The 20,686-nt window shown below is 44.2% G+C and overlaps 1 protein-coding gene across 8 annotated transcripts in view; it reads right to left on the reverse strand.

The window, feature by feature from the left end:
* The window catches only part of LOC143299896 (serine/threonine-protein kinase TBK1-like), a 211,842-nt gene that overhangs the window by 25,886 nt on the left and 165,270 nt on the right, over nucleotides 1-20,686 (reverse strand). For all 8 annotated transcript variants that reach the window (XM_076613392.1, XM_076613393.1, XM_076613394.1 and 5 more), the window contains 7 exons: nucleotides 19,417-19,596; nucleotides 18,646-18,857; nucleotides 11,598-11,748; nucleotides 10,092-10,284; nucleotides 6,475-6,599; nucleotides 4,601-4,720; nucleotides 2,701-2,802 (listed from right to left, as the gene is read on the reverse strand). In XM_076613392.1, coding sequence (XP_076469507.1) covers nucleotides 2,701-2,802; nucleotides 4,601-4,720; nucleotides 6,475-6,599; nucleotides 10,092-10,284; nucleotides 11,598-11,748; nucleotides 18,646-18,857; nucleotides 19,417-19,596 — 1,083 coding nt within the window. The remainder of the gene's footprint in view (nucleotides 1-2,700; nucleotides 2,803-4,600; nucleotides 4,721-6,474; nucleotides 6,600-10,091; nucleotides 10,285-11,597; nucleotides 11,749-18,645; nucleotides 18,858-19,416; nucleotides 19,597-20,686) is intronic.

The raw sequence follows: 20,686 nt of genomic DNA on the forward strand, positions 1-20,686 counted from the left end.
TTACCATGTGTACTGGAACAGTACTACCCACTGACCCTAACACTGTGTACAGGAACAGTACTACCCACTGACCCTTACTCTGTGTACTGGAACAGTACTACCCACTGACCCTAACGAACAGTACTACCCACTGACCCTAACACTGTGTACTGGAACAGTACAGCACACTGACCCTTACCCTGTGTACTGGAACAGTACTACCCACTGACCCTTACCCTGTGTACTGGAACAGTACTACCCTCTGACCCTCACCATACGTACTGGAACAGTCCTACCCACTGACCCTTACCCTGTGTACTGGAACAGTACTACCCACTGACCCTTACCCTGTGTACTGGAACAGTACTACCCACTGACCCCTATCCTGTGTACTGGAACAGTACTACTCACTCTTACCGTGTGTACTAGAACAGTACTACCCACTAACACTTACCCTATGTACTGGAACAGTGCTACCCACTGATCCTTACCCTGTGTACTGGACCAGTAATATCCACTGACCTTTAATCTGTGCACAGTACTACCAACTTACCATGTGTACTGAATCAGTGCTACCAACTGACCCTTCTTCTGTGTACTGGCACAGTACTACACATTGACCCTTAACCTGGGTACTGGAACAGTGCTACCCACTGACCCTTACCATGTGTACTGGAACAGTGCTACCCACGGACCCTTACCATGTGTACTGGAACAGTACTACCCACTGGCCCTCACCCTGTGTATTGGAACAGTACTACCCACTGACCCTTACCCTGTGAACTGGAACAGTACTACCCACTGACCCTAACACTGTGTACTGGAACAGTGCTACCCACTGCCAATTATCCTGTCTACTGGAACAGTACTACTCACTGACCTTAACACTGTGTACTGGAACAGTACTACCCACTGACGCTTACACTGTGTACTGGAACAGTACTACCCACTAACTCTTACCCTGCATACTGGAACTGTACTACCCACTGACCCTTACCGTGTGTACTGGAACAGTACTACCCACTGACCCTTACCCTGTGTACTGGAACAGTACTACCCACTGAACCTAACACTGTGTACTGGAACAGTGCTACCCACTGACTCTTACACTGTGTACTAGAAAGGTACTACCCGCTGACACTTAGCCTGAGTACTGGAACAGCACTACCCAATGACCCTTACCCTGTGCACTGGAAGAGTACTACCCACTGACCCTTACCATGTGTACTGGAAAAGTACTACCTACTGACCCTTACCATGTGTACTGGAACAGTGCTACCCACTAACCCTTCCCATGTCTACTGGAACAGTACTACCAACTGTCCCTGACCATGTGTACAGGAACAGTACTACCCACTGACCCTTACCGTGTACTATAACAATACTATCCACTGACCCTTACCTTGTGTATTAGAAAAGTACTATTCATCGACGCTTACACGGTGTACTGGAACAGTACTACCCACTGACCATTACCCTGATTACTGGAAAAGTACTATCCACTGACCCTTACCCTGTGTACTGGAACAGTACTACCCACTGACCCTAACACTATGTGCAGAAACAGTACTACCCACTGACACTTACCATGTGTACTGGAACAGAGCTACCCACTGACCCTAACAAACAGTACTACCCACTGACCTTAACACTTTACTGGAACATTACTACACACTGACCCTTACCCTGCGTACTGGAACAGTACTACCCACTGAAACTTACCATGTGTACTGGAACAGTACCACACACTGAACCTAACACTGTCTACTGGAACAGTGCTACCCACTAACACTTACCCTGTGTACTGGAACAGTACTACCCAATGACCCTTACCCTCTGTACTGGAAGAGTACTACCCACTGAGCCTTAAAGTGTGTACTGGAACAGTACTACCCACTGACCATAACACTGTGTACCGGAACAGTACTATGCACTGACCGTTACCATGTGTACTGGAATAGTGCTACCCACTGACCATTACCCTGTGTACTGGAACAGTACTACCCACTGACCATTACCCTGTGTACTGGAACAGTACTACCCACTGACCTTAACACTGTGTACTGGAACAGTACTACCCACTGACCCTTACCCTGTGTACTGGAACAGTACTACCCACTGACCATTAACCTGTGTATTGGAACAGTACTACCCACTCATCCTTACCCTGTGTACTTGAACAGTGCTACCCACTGACTTTTACCATGTGAACTGGAACAGTACTACCCACTGACCCTTATCCTGTGTCCTGGAACATTATTAACCACTGACCCTTACCATGTGTACTGGAATAGTGGTACCCACTGACCCTTACCATGTGTACTGGAATGGTACTACCCACTGACCCTTACCATGTGTACTGGAACAGTATTACACACTGACCCTTACACTGTGTACTGGAACAGTACTACCCATTGACCCTTACCATGTGTACTGGAACAGTACTACCCACTGACCCTAACACTGTGTACTGGAACAGTGCTACCCACTGACCCTTACCATGTGTACTGGAACAGTATTACGCACTGACCCTTACCCTGTGTACTGGAACAGTAATACCCACTGACCCTAACACTGTGTACTGGAACAGTACTACCCACTGACCCTTACCCTGTGTACTGGAACAGTGCTACCCACTGACCCTTATCCTGTGTACTGGAACAGCACTACCCACTGACCCTTACCCTGTGTACTGGAACAGTGCTACCCACTGACCCTTACCCTGTGTACTGGAAGGCTTGTTTGTGGAGACGGTCACGGGCAGGCACACAGTGACCAGTCAGGATGGACAGCATCTGTGAGCAGTGGTACTGCAGCTTTTGTCTGCACAGCACACCACACTGCCCTCACTACATGGTGACAACACACTTCACTGCCCTCACTACATGGTGACAACACACCACACTGCCCTCACTACATGGTGAAAACACACCACACTGCCCTCACTACATGGTGACAGCACACCACCCTGCCCTCACTACATGGTGACAGCACACCACACTGCCCTCACTACATGGTGACAGCACACCACACTGCCCTCACTACATGGTGACAGCACACCACACTGCCCTCACTACATGGTGACAGCACACCACACTGCCCTCACTACATGGTGATAGCACACCACACTGCCCTCACTACATGGTGATAGCACACCACACTGCCCTCACTACATGGTGATAACACACCACACTGCCCTCACTACATGGTGACAGCACACCACACTGCCCTCACTACATGGTGATAGCACACCACACTGCCCTCACTACATGGTGATAACACACCACACTGCCCTCACTACATGGTGATAGCACACCACACTGCCCTCACTACATGGTGATAACACACCACACTGCCCTCACTACATGGTGACAGCACACCACACTGCCCTCACTACATGGTGTCAATAAATCGACACACCCCTCACTATACTGTGACAACACACTATACACCCCTCACTACACAGGGACAACACACTATACACCCCCTCACTACACAGTGACCACACACTATACGCCCGTCACTATACAGTGACAACACACTATACACCCCTCACTACACAGGGACAACACACTATACACCCTCATTACACACCCCTTATTACACAGTGATAACACACTATACACCCATCACTACATGGTGACAACACACTATACACCCCTCACTATACAGTGCCAGCACACTATACACCCCTCACTGCACAGGGACAACACACTATACACCCCTCACTACACAGTGACAACACACTATACACCCCTCACTACATGGCGACAACACACTATACACCCGTCACTATGCAGTGACACACTACACACCCCTCACTACACAGGGACAACACACTATACACCCTCATTACACACCCCTTATTACACAGTGATAACACACTATACACCCATCACTACATGGTGACAACACACTATACACCCCTCACTATACAGTGCCAGCACACTATACACCCCTCACTGCACAGGGACAACACACTATACACCCCTCACTACACAGTGACAACACACTATACACCCCTCACTACACAGTGACACACTACACTCCCCTCACTACACAGGGACAACACACTATACACCCTCATTACACACCCCTCATTACACAGTGATAACACACTATACACCCATCACTACATGGTGACAACACACTATACACCCCTCACTATACAGTGACAACACACTATACACCCCTCACTACATAGTGACAACACACTATGCGCCCCTCACTACACAGTGACAACACACTATACACCCCTCACTACACGGCGACAACACACTACACTCCCCTCACTACACAGTGACAACACACTACACATCCATCACTACATGGGGACAACACATAAACACTCCCCTCACTACACAGTGACAATACATAAACACACTCCTTACTACACAGTGACAAAAATAAACACTCTCCTCACACATATAGATAGACAGGTAGATTACATACATACATACATAGATTGTTAGAATAGATAGATTGATAGATACATGTCAGTCTGCAATGGCAACTACTCTGCCATGGAAGCTGGGTGATCAGTCCAATGTATAACAGTTATTAAATACAATTTGTGGGCAGATTGTTTAACAAAGGCAGGCAAAGAAGTGCTGACACAAACCTTTCAAAGCGATGGATGTTCTCATCATGAGTGGTCATCTGGTTCTTGACACTTTTGTCTCTGCGGAAACGATTCTGGATGTTGGTGATGACGGTCTGATGATGCTCCACCTTACTGGTACTGCACACAATAAGGCCATGCACACAGCGCAGGGCTATACAATGCGTACTGCACACAGCGCAGGGGTGCACAATGTGTACTGCACACCCTGTACTGCACACCCTGTACCGCACACCGCGCAGGGCTGCACACCCTGTACTGCACACAGCGCAGGGCTGCACACCCTGTACTGCACAGAGCAGGGCTACACACCCTGTATTGCACACAGCGAAGGACTACACACCCTGTACTGCACACAGTGCAGGGTTACACAATGTGTACTGCACACAACGCAAAGTTACACAACCTGTACTGCACACAGCGCAGGGCTACAAAATGTGTACTGCATACAGCGCAGGGCTACACAACCTGTACTGCACACAGCGGAGGGCTAGCACCTTGTACTGCACAGAGCGCAGGGCTACACAACCTGTACTGCACACAGCGCAGGGCTACGCACCTTGTACTGCACACAGCAAGGTGACACAACTTGTACTGCACACAGCAAGGTGACACAACCTGTACTGCACACAGCATAGAGTTACATACATTATACTGCACACAGCGCAGGGCTACAAACCTTGTACTGCACACAGTGCAGGGCTACACATGCTGTACTGCACACAGTGCAGAGTTACACACTCTGTACTGCAAACAGTGCAGGGCTATGCACTCTGCATTGCACACAGCTCAGGGCTACACAATGTGTACTACACACAACGTACAGCTACTGCACACAGCGCAAGGCTACACAATGTGTACTGCACACAGTGCAGGGCTACACATGCTGTAATGCACACAGCGCAGGGATACACATGCTGTACTGCACACAGCGCGAGGCTACACAATGTGTACTGCACACAGCGCGAGGCTACACAATGTGTACTGCACACAGTGCAGGGCTACTCATGCTGTACTACACACAGCGCAGGGCTACACATCCTGTACTGCACACAGCACAATGCTACACACCCAGTACTGCACAAAGCGCAGGGCTGCATAATGTGTACTGCACACAGTACAGGGATACACACCCTATACTGCACACAGAGCAGGGCTACACACCCTGTACTGCACACAGCGCAGGGCTACACACCCTGTACTGCACACAGCGCACACCCTGTACTGCACACAGCGCAGGGCTACACACACCCTGTACTGCACGCAGCGCAGGGATACACAATGTGTACTGCACACAGCACAGGGCTACACAATGTGTACTGCACACAGCACAAGGCTACACACCCTGTACTGCACACAGCGCAAGGCTACACACCCTGTACTGCACATAGCGCAAGGCACCTGTCATTTCAAACCACAAAACAGGACGGATAGTGTCACAATGTCTTCCGTGTTTGTGGACTGCAATCCACATTCACTTGATTCTACAGGCATTCTGTTAACACATGATGATTCTTCCTCTCTCCACCATTTAGGCTGCTGCACTGTGTTTTCTGGGTGAGTTTTCCCTTTCATATACTTGTTTTCTGTTTGGAAACATTATAAAAAAGGATTTTGTATGTCATGATCTCCCCAAAGTTCACTGAGTTATGTTCACACCACTTGAAACAAGACCAGCCTTTGGATGCGATCAAGAACCCTTCCTCATGCCACAGTCTTGAAATAAATCAAGACTGAAGCTCATGACTGTGACTATTCCTCAATAATTCTGCAGGTAAAAAGATCTGCCATGAACCAACAAGTTTAAGAAGTTTCTCAACCCAACAACACAGTTACCAACACTGCCCCAAACTGCAGGAGTGAGGGCCACTGACCAGGAGCAGGTGTGGCACTGGTCCAGCCAGTCTTTGCAGTGAGGTCTGGCCTCCTCCAGCTTTTGCTGCAGACCCTGGCGGTACCGCTGGATCTCCTCCACTCTCTCCTCCGCTTTCTTGTGCACCTGTTCAGCAACACAACACACGCGTCAGAAAAAACATACAGCTGGTAGAAAATGTGTTCTGTTCTAATGGAATGCAGAGGTAAATCATACAATTTTTGAATTACAGAACATATCTGCTTCAAGATGGCGCTGACCAATGGTGATACGGGGATAGCTGTCCTGTTTATTTTGTGTTTGATTCTGTTTATGTGTGTTAGGGAAACAGCTGCGATCTTACAATATGATCGTGACAGGCTGCTGCATGTTAGGGAACAGGCAGGTGAGTCCAGTGTGCTGAGATCTCACTTCAACTCACTCTATCATAATTTACAACCGTCAACAATGAGCACCGACCGGTCAGCACGCAAGCCTCAGTCCGTGCCTGGGGCCCTTTCAAGGTTACATCAACGAAGTTTTCGCCCACCTCTACCCAGTATGTTCCTGTCCAACGTTAGATCTCTACCCAACAAAACTGACGAACTCACATGTAATATTCAGACAAGGAAAGACTACAAAAAGTGCTCTGTGTTTGTTTTACTGAAACATGGCTTAACCCAGACATCCCTGACAGCGCCATTCAACCACCAGGCTTCACTGTACACAGAGCTGATTGCACTGCTGACTCAGGCAAACAAAGGGGCGGCGGTGTGTGTTTCTTCATCAACACACGCTGGTGCTCCGATGTCAAAGTGCTATCGTGTGCCTGCTTCCCTGACGTGGAGTTCCTAACCATCCAGTGCCGACCCTTCTACCTCCCATGCGAAATTCCCTCAGTGACACTGATCGCTGTGTACATCCATCCCACAGCAAACCTCTCTACCGCACTCCGTCTTTTGGCTGACGAAATTAGCAAGTGCGAGAACAGTTGGCCCGACTCCACTGGCATTGTTGCTGGTGATTTCAACAAAGCCAGCCTCAAGAAAGAAATGCCGAAGCTGTACCAGCAAGTGGACTGTCCAACACGTGGTGACAAGACCCTGGACCACTGCTACACCTCCATAAGAAGGCGTACCACTTGATCTGCCGTGTGCCTTTGGGACAGTCTGACCACAGCATGATTTTTCTGGTGCTGGTCTACAAACAAAAACTGAAAGCTGAAAAACCAGTCGTGAAAACTGTGAAACAATGGTCGGCCCCTGCCTTAGAGACCTTGCAGGACTGTTCTGAATGTACAGACTGGAATGTTTTTCTAAGACTCTGCCGGGGACTTAAATGAATATACCAACACAGTGTGTGATTATATTTCATTCTGTGAAAGTGTGTGCATTCCATCAAAAAACATCAAAATATTTTCAAACCACAAAATTTGGTGTAACAGGGCTGTCAGGCAAAAACTAAAGGAAAAAGAGAGAGCTTTTCATGAAACTGATGATAGAATAGTTCACAATAAGGCAAAAGGAAGTGTTGAAAAATGCATTAAGAAGGCAAAGTTTTTATATCGGAAAAAAATAGACGAAAACCTGTCTGCAAACAACTCTAGGAATGTATGGACCGGACTGCAGAACATCACCACTGATTATAAAATGACCCACCAGACAGTCGACAGCACTGACAGAACTCAACACATTCTACTCCAGATTCAACAAGCCATTGTCTACTTCTGACGTGGCTGCACCCAAAATCACCCCCACTCCCCCTGTCATAGTCCAAGAGAATGAAGTCAGACACCACTTCAGTCATCTGAAAATAAGAAAAGCCGCTGGCCCTGACAACATCTCACCAGGCCTTTTGAGGAAGTGTGCAGTCTAACTATGTAGTGTCTTCACTGACATATTTAACATGTCCCTTCAGTCTTGTGTGGTGCCTCACTGCTTTAAGAAATCAACAATCATTGCTGTTCCAAAAAAAGTACAGCCTAGCTGTCTTAATGATTATCATCCTGTAGTTTTAACATCAGTCGTAATGAAAACATTTGAACGCTTGATTCTACAATTCCTAAAAACCTGCATTCCTCCATCTTTTGATCCCTTTCAGTTTGTCTATAGAGCTAACAGATCAGCTGAAGATGCCATTAGCATAGGTCTCTACCATGTCCTCAGACATCTCGAAAATCCTAACAGCTATGCCAGGATCCTTTTCATTGACTACAGCTCTGTGTTCAACACAATAGTGCCATCAAAACTATATCTTAAACTGAAAGACCTCTCGCAGCCTGAATCAATTTGTGCATGGATCCTAAATTTTCTAAGATGCAGACCGCAAGTTGTTAAAGATGGTGACCTCACTTCCTCCACATGCATTCTCAACACAGGCACCCCACAGGGATGTGTTCTATCTCCACTGTTTTACTCACTATTCACACATCACTGTGCAACTCAAAATGAATGTAACACCATGGTCAAGTCTGCCAACGATACAACTCTAGAAGGGCTGATTACGAACAGTGATCAGTCAAAATACAGGGAAGAAGTACATGAACTTGTCAGCTGGTGTGATCAAAACAACTTAGAACTCAACGTATCAAAAACCAAAGAATTAATTCTAGATTTCAAGAAGACCAGATCTGACCCCTTACCACTTGTCATTGAAGACAAGCAAGTAGAGATGATAAGTGACTATAAATTTCTCGGACTGATCATTTCCAACGATTTGAAATGGGACAAAAATATGGAAAAAATTGTTAAGAAAGCCTGTACTTTCTTCGGTGCCTAAAAAAGTTCGGAATTAAAAAAGAAATTATGGCTGATTTCCACCGAGCAGTCATTAAAAGTGTGCTAACCTTTGCTATTACTGTTTGGTACGGAAACATTTCCAAGGCAGAAGTTGCAGCCCTTAACAGAATCGTAAAAACTACTACCAAGATCTGATCTACCTTCTCTAGAAGACATATATTACAAGTGGCTACTCAAAAAAGCAAAATCAATCAGCCAGGATGAATCACATCCAGCTTTTGGGATTTTCGAGATGCTCCCCTCTGGTCGACGGTACAGAAGTATAAGGACGAAAACCAATCACTTTGCCAATAGCTTTTTCCCCAAAGCAGTCAATGCCCTGTCTCTCGAACAAATCCAGTGTGATAAATAGAATTGTGCAACCAACAACCATCTACCTGAATATCGAGTCATCCCCATCGACATGTAATATGCAGCTTCTGTTCAAATGTGTGTGTGTGTGTGTGTGTGTGTGTGTGTGTGTGTGTGTGTGTGTTTGTGTGTGTGTGCAGCGAGTGAGTAGGCACAAGTTTTTATATTGATATGCACTTGTATGTATCTTATTTCTACTGTATCTGTGTTTGTGTATGATTTTCGATTTATGTTCATATCTTGTTATTCCTTGTGACCCCAGTACACTTGGTAATAAAGACATATTCTATTCTATTTAATTAGCTCATCCCCAAAACTGAGCTATGTAATTTTCTTGTCACAACAGATTTCTCTATGTGAAACATACTGTGGAGAGCAGTGCGTCACCAAAGTGCAGCACCACCCTTTTTCTCCTGTCAATCTCCAGTAGGAAAGCTAGATGGAGGCAGTCAGTCAGTGAGTAAGATGCCCCCACAGTGGCACCCCCCACCTTGATCAAGGTCTCATCCTTGAGGAGTTCCTTGAAGTAAGTGTCAGGCACCTGTCCCAGGGAGGCCAGCAACACCTGGATAGACTTGAGGCAGGTGTAGAACAGGTCAAACCGCTTCTTGGACTCTGCCATCTGATGCTGCATCTGCTGCAATACTTCTCCGGCCAGCCGCAGCCGTCCCTCAATGTACATCCTGCACACAGCACAGGGATCAATCCACAGAAACATACCACAGGTGCTGTGGCCCAACTCTGTTTCTTCATTGAATGAAATTAATCCTCGATTCTACCCGTGAATACCTCCTGTGTGCTTAAATTCTGGGAAATGCAGCAAACTGGTATGTAAGCAGTCATGATTTGACACCTTCAGAAGAATAGTTAGTACATCAAATTAAACGTCAACACCCATGTCAGGTGGTGTGTCCAATTGGGATAATCATCACAAGAAGAACAGAGAAGTACTTTTTAACTGATCCACCACTGACGAAAGGCACTAGTGACAGGTGAGATATTTACAGAAGCCAGTATAGCAGGTGACAAAGTCAATCATCAAGCCCTATGACATTATTTTTTTTATATAACCACAATGAAGATGAACACCAATGGGATGATTTTCCACAGAAAATACACAATCATGTGGCAATTTCCATTCAGATTTATGTTTTGAAATGAAGAACTCTGTGAAGATATGGAGCCCAACAGGACAAATAATTGTGTACTGTCTCTCAGCCACTGTCAGCTGCATCGTTCATTTTGTGTCCACATGACAGCAATATCAACATTAATGTCTCTCCGGCATGAGAAAATATTTTTCACAGAAAACAAGGCAGCTTGCTTGATGCCTGATTCGATTCAATTCAAAGCAACAGTTAATTTCCTTAGCATTCAACATGTGGGTGACAAATTATCTCCCTTCGCATGCAACATCTTGAAAGTGGGATTTTTTTTTACATGCAGTTTATTATGACATGGACTTCTTTTTAAAAAAATGTTAAAAAAATTACTGAAAAAATCACAATCAAACCATCTTTTAAGTTATAAATACATTTGCTTGTGAATGAGCTTTCAATAGTTTTCATGAAGATTTATAGTCATAACTTCATTCAAGCACCTTGAAAATGGAACTCAGAAATGAAGAAGCGTAAGAACCTGTATAGTGCTTTATAGCCAGAAAGTATATTCTTTACGATGTGAGAAATCTGTCACCTAGCTGCCTTCAATAACACCTCTGAAAGTACATTGTGAAATAAAAATTTCATTTCACTATTCTAATATTACTGTCACAGGCACCAACAACAAATTTATCACAAAACCAGATTCTTTCAATGCAAAATGTAGGCTACCACAAACTACACCCATGACAGGCAAGCACTATTCTAGGGACCTGCACAGTTCAATCCACTTCCAACATACCCCATGTGAACAGACAGACCCAGGCCTGACCCCCATGACCTACACTGACACCTAGGTCACTGCCTCTTCACAGTGTGCTGTAGTCATTGCCCACCTGAGGAAGAGGTGTCCCTCCACCAGACACTTCTGTTGCTGAGCAATGGTGTCTGTGTGGTGTTTGATGAGGTGACCCCGGGCCAGGCAGTTGTGGGCCAGGCGGGAGTCCTTGTCCACATCGATGATGTTCAGGAACTCTGGAAATGGTGCTGCACAACACACAACACTGCTGCACGTCTTGCAGTTAAATCAATCACACATCACACTGAATGTCTTGAAATATGTGTGTCATTGTGAGCATACAAGTATGCATGTGTGCAAAGATGTGAGTAAGCAAGTGCTATTCATATTACACATGAGTGCATGTACTGTAATATGTTTGAAAAAGGTTATGATACACGATAATGTTGATAACCAACATACGACTCAGTAACTGACTCACTTGTGTAAACAAAGCAAGTCTATTATATAACCCCAGTTCAGTTGTGTGTGTGTGTGTCCATGTAAACTTTAACAAATTTTTTTTTTTCTCTGGGATTACTTTGTTTGCCAATACCAAATCTGAATTAAACATAGTATGAAAAAAACCTTCACAGTAATACCAATACAGGTTGTAAGTCTTCCAAATTAAGCCGTATTTCCAGATCATAAATGGTTTATTTTGTTGAGGCTTGATCCGGATAAAAAAAATCCATAATCCTGCTTCACAGTTGCTAGACCATAGGCTATGTTTGATATGACATCATTTTTTCTTGTTCACAATCAAAACAAAAGAATTACAAATTCTGGACAGAACACATACAGTGACACTAACTACACCATTGATGTGTTTACTGCATATAAATATTCTAACCATCGATGTGTTTACTGCATATGAATATTCTAAAGTGGATACTGAATTTACTGGAATGATCATATAAGAAAAACTTATCATTTCTTTCAGTTTCAGTCAGCCTCTTGTGGACTGGTTTGTGCAGATACATGTTGCGGTGTGCCTGACGCCATGTCAATGTCTCCTTTACCGCCAATTTATAAAAATGTCTTAAATAATCTAGATATATCAAAAAAACATGATTTAAATGGTGTTATTACCTCAAATACAATGATATATTTATTGCACTGAAAAAACCAACAACACAGCTTTAAATATTAACTTTGGTCGAGTGATGTCAGATGCATCTTGGCACTGTAAGTGTACTTGCTTCCCAATAGAAAATGCCTGCTTCCATCCTGCTAGCAAGCCTTTTTGTTTTTTCAAAGCATATCAACCTCTTGACTGCCCTGTTGACATATGGCGTACGTCATGAAATGACGCTTACTAATGTCGTATTGACGTACGCCATACAACGTTCTATGTCTCGAGTCCCACATTACAGAAAATACAGTCTGCTAACCATTAAATAAGCTCCCCTGAGAGTTTTTTTTATCTCCTGAGTTCCATAAGCTAAAAATATTCACCTCATTGTCATATTTATGGTGATCAGTATCAGTATCAGTAGCTGCATTCGGACAACTCCACATACGCTACACCACATCTGCCAATCAGATGCCTGACCAGCAGCGTACCCAATGTGCTTAGTCAGGCCTTGAGAAAAAAAAAAAAAAATAAATAAAATAAAATAAAAATAAATGAATAAATAAATAAATAAAATAAAATAAAATAATAAAATAAAATAAAATAAAATAACAATACCAAACAAAACAAGCTATGTTTGCAAAGCCATGGCTGAACGCAGACAAACCCCAACACTTGCACAAGTTCTGGAAGAAATCTTTCATGATGCAAATAGCAGAGATGAAGATTGTGGACTGAATGAGATAGAACTGCATGAAGTTGCTGCTAAGACACCGATTTTGACATGGAAGGGGGTGGGAGGTGGGGTTGCTTGATGAAACTGAAGACAGACAAGCTCAGCTGATTCAAGATGCAGGTGGGTGTTTACGAGGTTTGTCAGTTTATTATTTGCTTTCTGTTTGTTGTAACAATGAATATAACTGCTTTGTTTGTGTTTTGAATGTGTTAGCTGTGGTAAGCAGCTTCGTCGGTCACTGATCAGTGTGTGTGTGAGAGAGTCAGTCATTTGTCTGTGTATGACCAACACAGCGCGAGGAGGCATGGCTTGCTGGCTGGCTCATTGTTGACGACAGTGTGTGTCGCTTGCCTAGAGCTTTCTGTGTATTCGTTCCCAAGCGTGTATTGGTTGGTTGGTTGTTTTTTGTTGTTGTTGTTGCTGTGTGTGTGTGTGTGTGTGTGTGTGAGACAGACAGAGAGAGAGAGAGTGGGGGAGGGGGATGGAGGAGATGATGTTTACAAAACTGAAATCAGAGAATGATATACAGAATTGTATGCCTAAATTACTTTGTAAATGCAACACTTGTAGAAGTGTGTGTGTGTGTGTGTGTGTGTGTGTGTGTGTGTGTGTGTGTGTGTGTGTGTGTGCGTGCGTGCGTGCGTGCATGCACGTGTGTGTGTTGTCATTTTGTTTTGTATGAGAAAGAGAGAATGAAGGGGGTGTAGCATACCATGAACCAGTTTCAGTGTGTGTGTGTGTTTGTATATCAGCTTCTGAAAACAATCAGAAATAAAATGGTACCATTTCATAACCTTTATATATGTAAAAAAAACCAAAAAAAACATACACCAAAAAACAAAAAAACACACACAAAAAACAAACAAAAAAAATCCAACAAACTTAGTCTTTTATGCAATGTGTTTCAGGTATGCAGCATAGTGATGATCATGATGTTCATCCTGGACCATATGGAGTTGACAACTTGCCACAAACCTGCAGCTGAAGACCAGCAGCAGCAAGACCAAAGGACAGTAAACAAGCCTCCAGAAATTCTGGATTACAACAAAAACATGGGTGCCATGGACCATCATGACCAACAGCTGCAGCCCTACGATGCCACAAGGAAAACCCTGAAGTGGTACAAATAGCTGCGTGTGCATTTTCTACAAATTGCCATGCTGAATGCACACATCCTCTACAAAAAAGCAGGCAACAACAGTACATTCCTGGACTTCCAGAAGAATGTAATTAGTGCCATGATTTTTGGTGACCAAGACCCTGACACTGCTGAAGATGACCACGCTGTACGTATGTGTGGACGACACTTCATTGGCGTCATCCCACCTACCTCACAGAAGTCCCGGCTACAAAGGAGGTGCAGAGTCTGCTGGAAGAAAGGGCAAAGAAAGGATGTGAGGTTCTACTGCCCAGACTGCCCCAGCAAACCAGCAGTGTCTTGAAGACTGTTTCCACAAGTACCACACACAGCGTTTTTACTGGCAACAGATGCTGGGTGAGTACACCCTTTTCATTCTTTGTGTAGACTGTGTTGGGAGTCTTATGGACCTGGACACTGTTGCACAGCCTTGGACAGTGTGTGTGGTTGATCACAACAGTCACAAGAAAGACTGACTGATAACCTGGTTGATGTTGTAGCACCTACATGATAGAATGACAGTCCCTTTTTTTTTCTTTTTTGTGTGCATTTTATGGAATTTTTGTGTCAGATTGACTCATTATTTGAACATGTGAATATTAAAAACAAAATCTTGGTTCATTTTCCTTTATTTGATATATACTTTTATGCACTTATCTTCAGGATTTTAAAAAATTTTTTTTTTTTTTAATATAAGCAAATTAAAATCACTGGCGTGTTTTTCTTGTTTTTCTGAAAATTTTCTCAGCATTGGTTATAGCAAAACGTACTAGCAATGAAGGGGTTAATATTTGATACAGAACACATTTTAGTGATTTTAAAAAAAATCTCTTTGTTTTTCTCATGATTCCTTAACCCCTTCACTGCTAGTACGATTTGCTATGGGCTATGCTGAGAAAATTTTCAGAAAAACAGGAAAAACACGCCAATGATTTTAATTTGCTTATATTTCAAAAAGTACTGAAGATAAGTGCATAAAAGTATATATCAAATGAAAGGAAAATGAACCAAGATTTTGTTTTTGATACTCACATGTTCAAATAATGAGTCAATCTGACAGAAAAATTCCATCAAATGCATTAATAAAAAAAATTGGGACTGTCATTCCATCATTTAGGTGCTACAATATCAACCAGGTTATCAACCTGTCTTTCTTGTGACTGTTGTGATCAACCACACACACTGTCAAGGCTGAGCAACAGTGTCCAGGTGCATAAGACTCCAACACAGTCCACACAAAGAATGAAAAGGGTGTACTCACCCAGGATCTACCGCCAGTAAAAACGCTGTGTGGGGTACTTGCAGAAACAGTCTTCAAGACACAGTGCTGGTTTGCTGGGGCAGTCTGGGCAGTAGAACCCCACACCCTTTCTTTGTCCTTTCTTCCAGCAGACTCTGCACCTCCTTTGTGGCCAGGCCTTCTGTGGGGTAGGTTGGATGAAGTGTCGTCCACACAAGACAAACAGCGTGGTCATCTTTAGCAGTGTCTTGGTCACCAAAAATCATGGCACTAATTACATCCTTCTGAAGTCCAGGAGTGTACTGCTGTTGCCTGCTTTTTTGTAGAGGATGTGTGCATTCAGCATGGCAATTTGTAGAAAATGCACACACAGCTATTTGTACCACTTCAAGGTTTTCCTTGTGACATCGTAGGGCTGCAGCTGTTGGTCATGATGGTCCATGGCACCCATGTTTTTGTTGTAATCCAGAATTGCGGGAGGCTTGTTTACTGCCTTTTGGTCTTGCTGCTGCTGGTCTTCAGTTGTAGGTTTGTGGCAAGTTGTCAGCTCCAGATGGTCCAGGATGAACATCATGATCATCAGCATGCTGCATACCTGAAACACATTGCATAAAAGACTAAGTCTGTTGGGTTTGGGTTTTTTTTGTTTTTTTGTTTTTTTTTACATATAAAAAGATCATGAAATGGTACCATTTTATTTCTGATTGTTTTCAGAAGCTGAAATACAAACACACACATACCTACCCCACCCCCCAAAACACACACACACTGAAACTGGTTCATGGTATGCCACACCCCCTTCATTCTCTCTTTCTCATACAAAACAAAATGACAACACACACACACACACACACACACACACAACACACAGACACACTTCTACAAGTGTTGCATTTACAAAGTAATTTAGACACACAGTTCTGTATATCATTCTCTGATTTCAGTTTTATAAACATCATCTCTTCCCCCCCCCCCACCCCCACCTCCCTCTCTCTCTCTCTCTCTCTCTCTCTCACACACACAACAACAACAATAACAACAACAAACCAATACACACTCAGGAACGAACACACAGAAAGCTGCAGGCGAGCGACACACGCTGTCATCAACAATGAGCCAGCCAGCAAGCCACGCCCCCCTGGGCTGTGATGGTCAGACACAGTACCCACGTGACTGACTCTCACTCACACACACTGATCAGTGACTGACGAAGCCACTTACCACAGCTAACACATTCAAAACACACACAATGCAGTCATATTCATTGTTACAACAAACGGAGAGCAAATAATAAACTGACAAACCTCGAAAACACCCACCTGCATCTTGAATCAGCTGAGCTTGCTTGTCTTCAGTTTCGTCACACAACGCCACCTCCACCCCCCTCCATTGTCAAAATCAGCGTCTTCGGCATCAACTTCACGCAGTTCTGTCTCATTCAGTCCACAATCTTCATCTCTACTGTTTGCATCGCGAAAGAATTCTTTCAATACAAGTGCAAGTGTTTGGGTTTGTCTGCGTTCAGCCATGGCTTTGCAAACACAACTTGAGCTTCGTACAAACTTGCAAAACTTTCGCCATAAATATGACAATCCAATGAATAATTTTAGGTTATGGAACTCAGGAGATAAAGAGCTCTCAGGGGAGCTAATTTAATGGTTAGCAGACTGTATTTTCTGTAATGCGGGACTCGAAACATGGAACGTTGTAACATGACGTACGGCGCACGTCAATACAGCATTGCTGAGCGACATTTCATGACGTACGCCGTACGTCAACAGCGCAGTCAAGAGGTTAACTGGATAAAGCGTGTGTCACAAGTGAATCTTGAGGGCCTTGCCTCTCTTGTTTTCACGAGTGCTTTGAAACTGGTTTCCACACAGAGCAATTCTCTTCCTTGGTTCTGAAAACGGTCTGCTGCAGAAAATCTCAAACTATAAACTGCAACAGACATAGATGAGCAATACAGATACATACATCAGGTCTCACACACAAACACAGGTATACATCTACACATGTACATGCACATACACAGTCTCTTTCTCAGTATCTGGACCATACACCTTGAATTTGGTCCTTCTTTTGCTTTGTCAAATCTCTGCACTGAGTTCTTTCAAGTCTGGCCTTAACCCTTTGGTTGCTTTAGTCACCACTCGGTGACTTGCAGGGAGAACACCACAGCTGCCACATGGCGACTTGTAGGGAGAACACTGCTGGCGCCAAATCAGCGACTTGAGCGTTAGAGTTTACAAATTTGCACTACTCTTCAATAAATATCACAAACCTTAGCCAGCACTTCCTGCCACATGTACCGGAAACATCCCTCTAATTGTTGAACCAACTCTTGTGCAGTTTGGAGTGATTTTCTGTGGCTCTTTTAAACAGTTTAAACGATGGCAAGTTCATCAACCAGTCCAAATTGTAGCCAGCAGTCTCACCTTTAGACCATGGTATATGGAACAGCAAGCTGCAAGTCGAACTGAAAGTCAGCTGGCAGAAAATAATTTTGCTGCTGACAGTGACAGTGGAGAAGAGTTTATGCCACATGGCAGTGAAAAAACAAGTACCCAACATTCCCCATGGCTGCTCTGCTACGCAGCTGGTTTTTCAGCTGTACTGTGCAGCTGACTTAGCTGGCTACCAGCTGTTAGTATCTTGAACATAGCTGGCGATGTAAGGGTTAAAACCTCTTTCCAAAATAGCTCACCCTCCCCTCCTTCTCTGTCTACAGCTTCTCTGACTTTCTATTTACTTTTTTGTATGTTTTATCATCCTTCTGATTGGTGCTATGCATGTGTGTGAATGACTGATGTGTTAGCTCTTTGACTGTGCACAAGATTCAGTGCTTTTTTTTTTTTCATTATTACTTCTGCCATCACAACCAAAACCAGCAAATCATAACTAATCCAACACTCACGAATTTCTGGCTGACTGAGGCGGAGGGGTTCGGCCATGGCGGGTTCCCGTGGGAACAGGTAGATAATGGACTGTTTGAGGTGGACGGGGAAGTGGGCCATGTGGGTAAGGGCGTCCACCACGTCCTCCAGAGCGCAGCCCCCCACCAACAGCAGCTGCTGGGACGCCGGCAAATCTGTGGCTGCCGCGATGGCATCCTGCAGGCCTGACAGGCTGTATGTGCAGCAGTGACACAGGTCAGTGTGTGGTGACAAGGGGAAAAGGTCAAAGATGTATCAGCATGAGGGTGTATGTGCATGTATGACATTCTGTAAAGTGTAAATACATTTTTACAACTCTTTACTGTTCCAGGTCTACCGATGACACACAGCAATGTGTACAAAATGTGATGCAAAATGAAGGTTAAAATAACCACTGCTGTTCCACTTTTTATCTTTCTTGAACAGATCCATCCAGTCATGACAGTTCTGAACTCCCAGCCTATGGTCTTACTGACATCTTTCCTACACATTTTAAGCTGTGGAAAATGGCATTAGTTTGATCTTGATCATTATGTCCGTTAGACTTTCTTCAACTTTTTTTTGTGTGTGTTCCTTTCATGTCCTAGACATAGTCCTATGTGTAATTTGCCATTTCTGTTTTATCAGGGTCTTTTATGCTTTCAGGTATGTGAAGAGTGAACTGTTTACGCTTTGATATCATTATGAACATTACAATAATCACTATCATTATTATTATCATCATCATACAAGAAGCTGTGTGTTGTACTGACGTGGCTGTGGAATCGATGAAGAGGGTGTGTACAGAAGCACATGTGTAGTTGAAGATGGACAGCTTTTCCTGGGCACGCAGTCGCTTGACACTGGCAAAGAACATGTCGTACGACAGCATGCGGCTGGCGTTGGGCTCCATCAGACCCGCCAGTACAGGTGTTATCACCTGACGAACACCGCTGTACATACACACACACAGAGGTGTTATCACCTGACGTACACCACTGTACACACACACTCAGAGGTGTTATCACCTGACATACACCACTGTACACACACACACACACACACACACACACACAGGTGTTATCACCTGATGTACACACAGAAGTGTTATCACCTGATGTACACCATGTAAACACACACACACACACACACAGGTTTTATCACCTGATGTACACCGCTGAAACACACACACACACACACAGAGGTGTTATCACCTGATGTACGCCGCTAAACACACACACACAGGTGTTATCACCTGACGTACACCGCTGAAACACACACACACACACACACAGAGGTGTTCCTCTGTTATCACCTGATGTACACCGCTGTACATACACACTCAAAAGGCGTTATCACCTGACGCAGACCACTGTACACACACAAACAGGTGTTATCACCTGACGTACACCACTGTACACACACACACACACACACACACACACGTGTTATCACCTGACATACACTGCTGTACACACACACACACACACACAGAGGTGTTATCACCTGACGTACACTGTGTAAACACACACACACACACACACGCACACGCACACACACAGGTATTATCACCTGATGTACACCACTGAAACACACACACACACACAGGTGTTATCACCTGACGTACACCGCTATACACACACACTCAAAAGGTGTTATCACCTGATGTACACCGCTGTACACACACACACAGTGTTATCATCTGATGTACACCACTGTACACACACACACAGAGGTGGTATCACCTGATGTATACTACTGTACACACACACACACACGCACACACACACACAGTGTTATCACCTGATGTATACTACTGAACACACACACACACAAAGATGCTTCATCTGACATACACTGCTGTACAAACACAAACAGGTTTTATCACCTGATGTATACCACACATACACACAATAACAATAACAGGTTAATGCATTTCCATGAAGTGTGTAGAGTATCAACAACTTTACAGGCATCACTGTGTTTGGACAAATCCATATACACTACACCTCATCTGCTAGGCAGATGCCTGACCAGCAGCAT

Source organism: Babylonia areolata, chromosome 25 (genome assembly GCF_041734735.1).
Source record: "Babylonia areolata isolate BAREFJ2019XMU chromosome 25, ASM4173473v1, whole genome shotgun sequence".
Taxonomy (NCBI): Eukaryota; Metazoa; Mollusca; class Gastropoda; order Neogastropoda; family Buccinidae; genus Babylonia; species Babylonia areolata.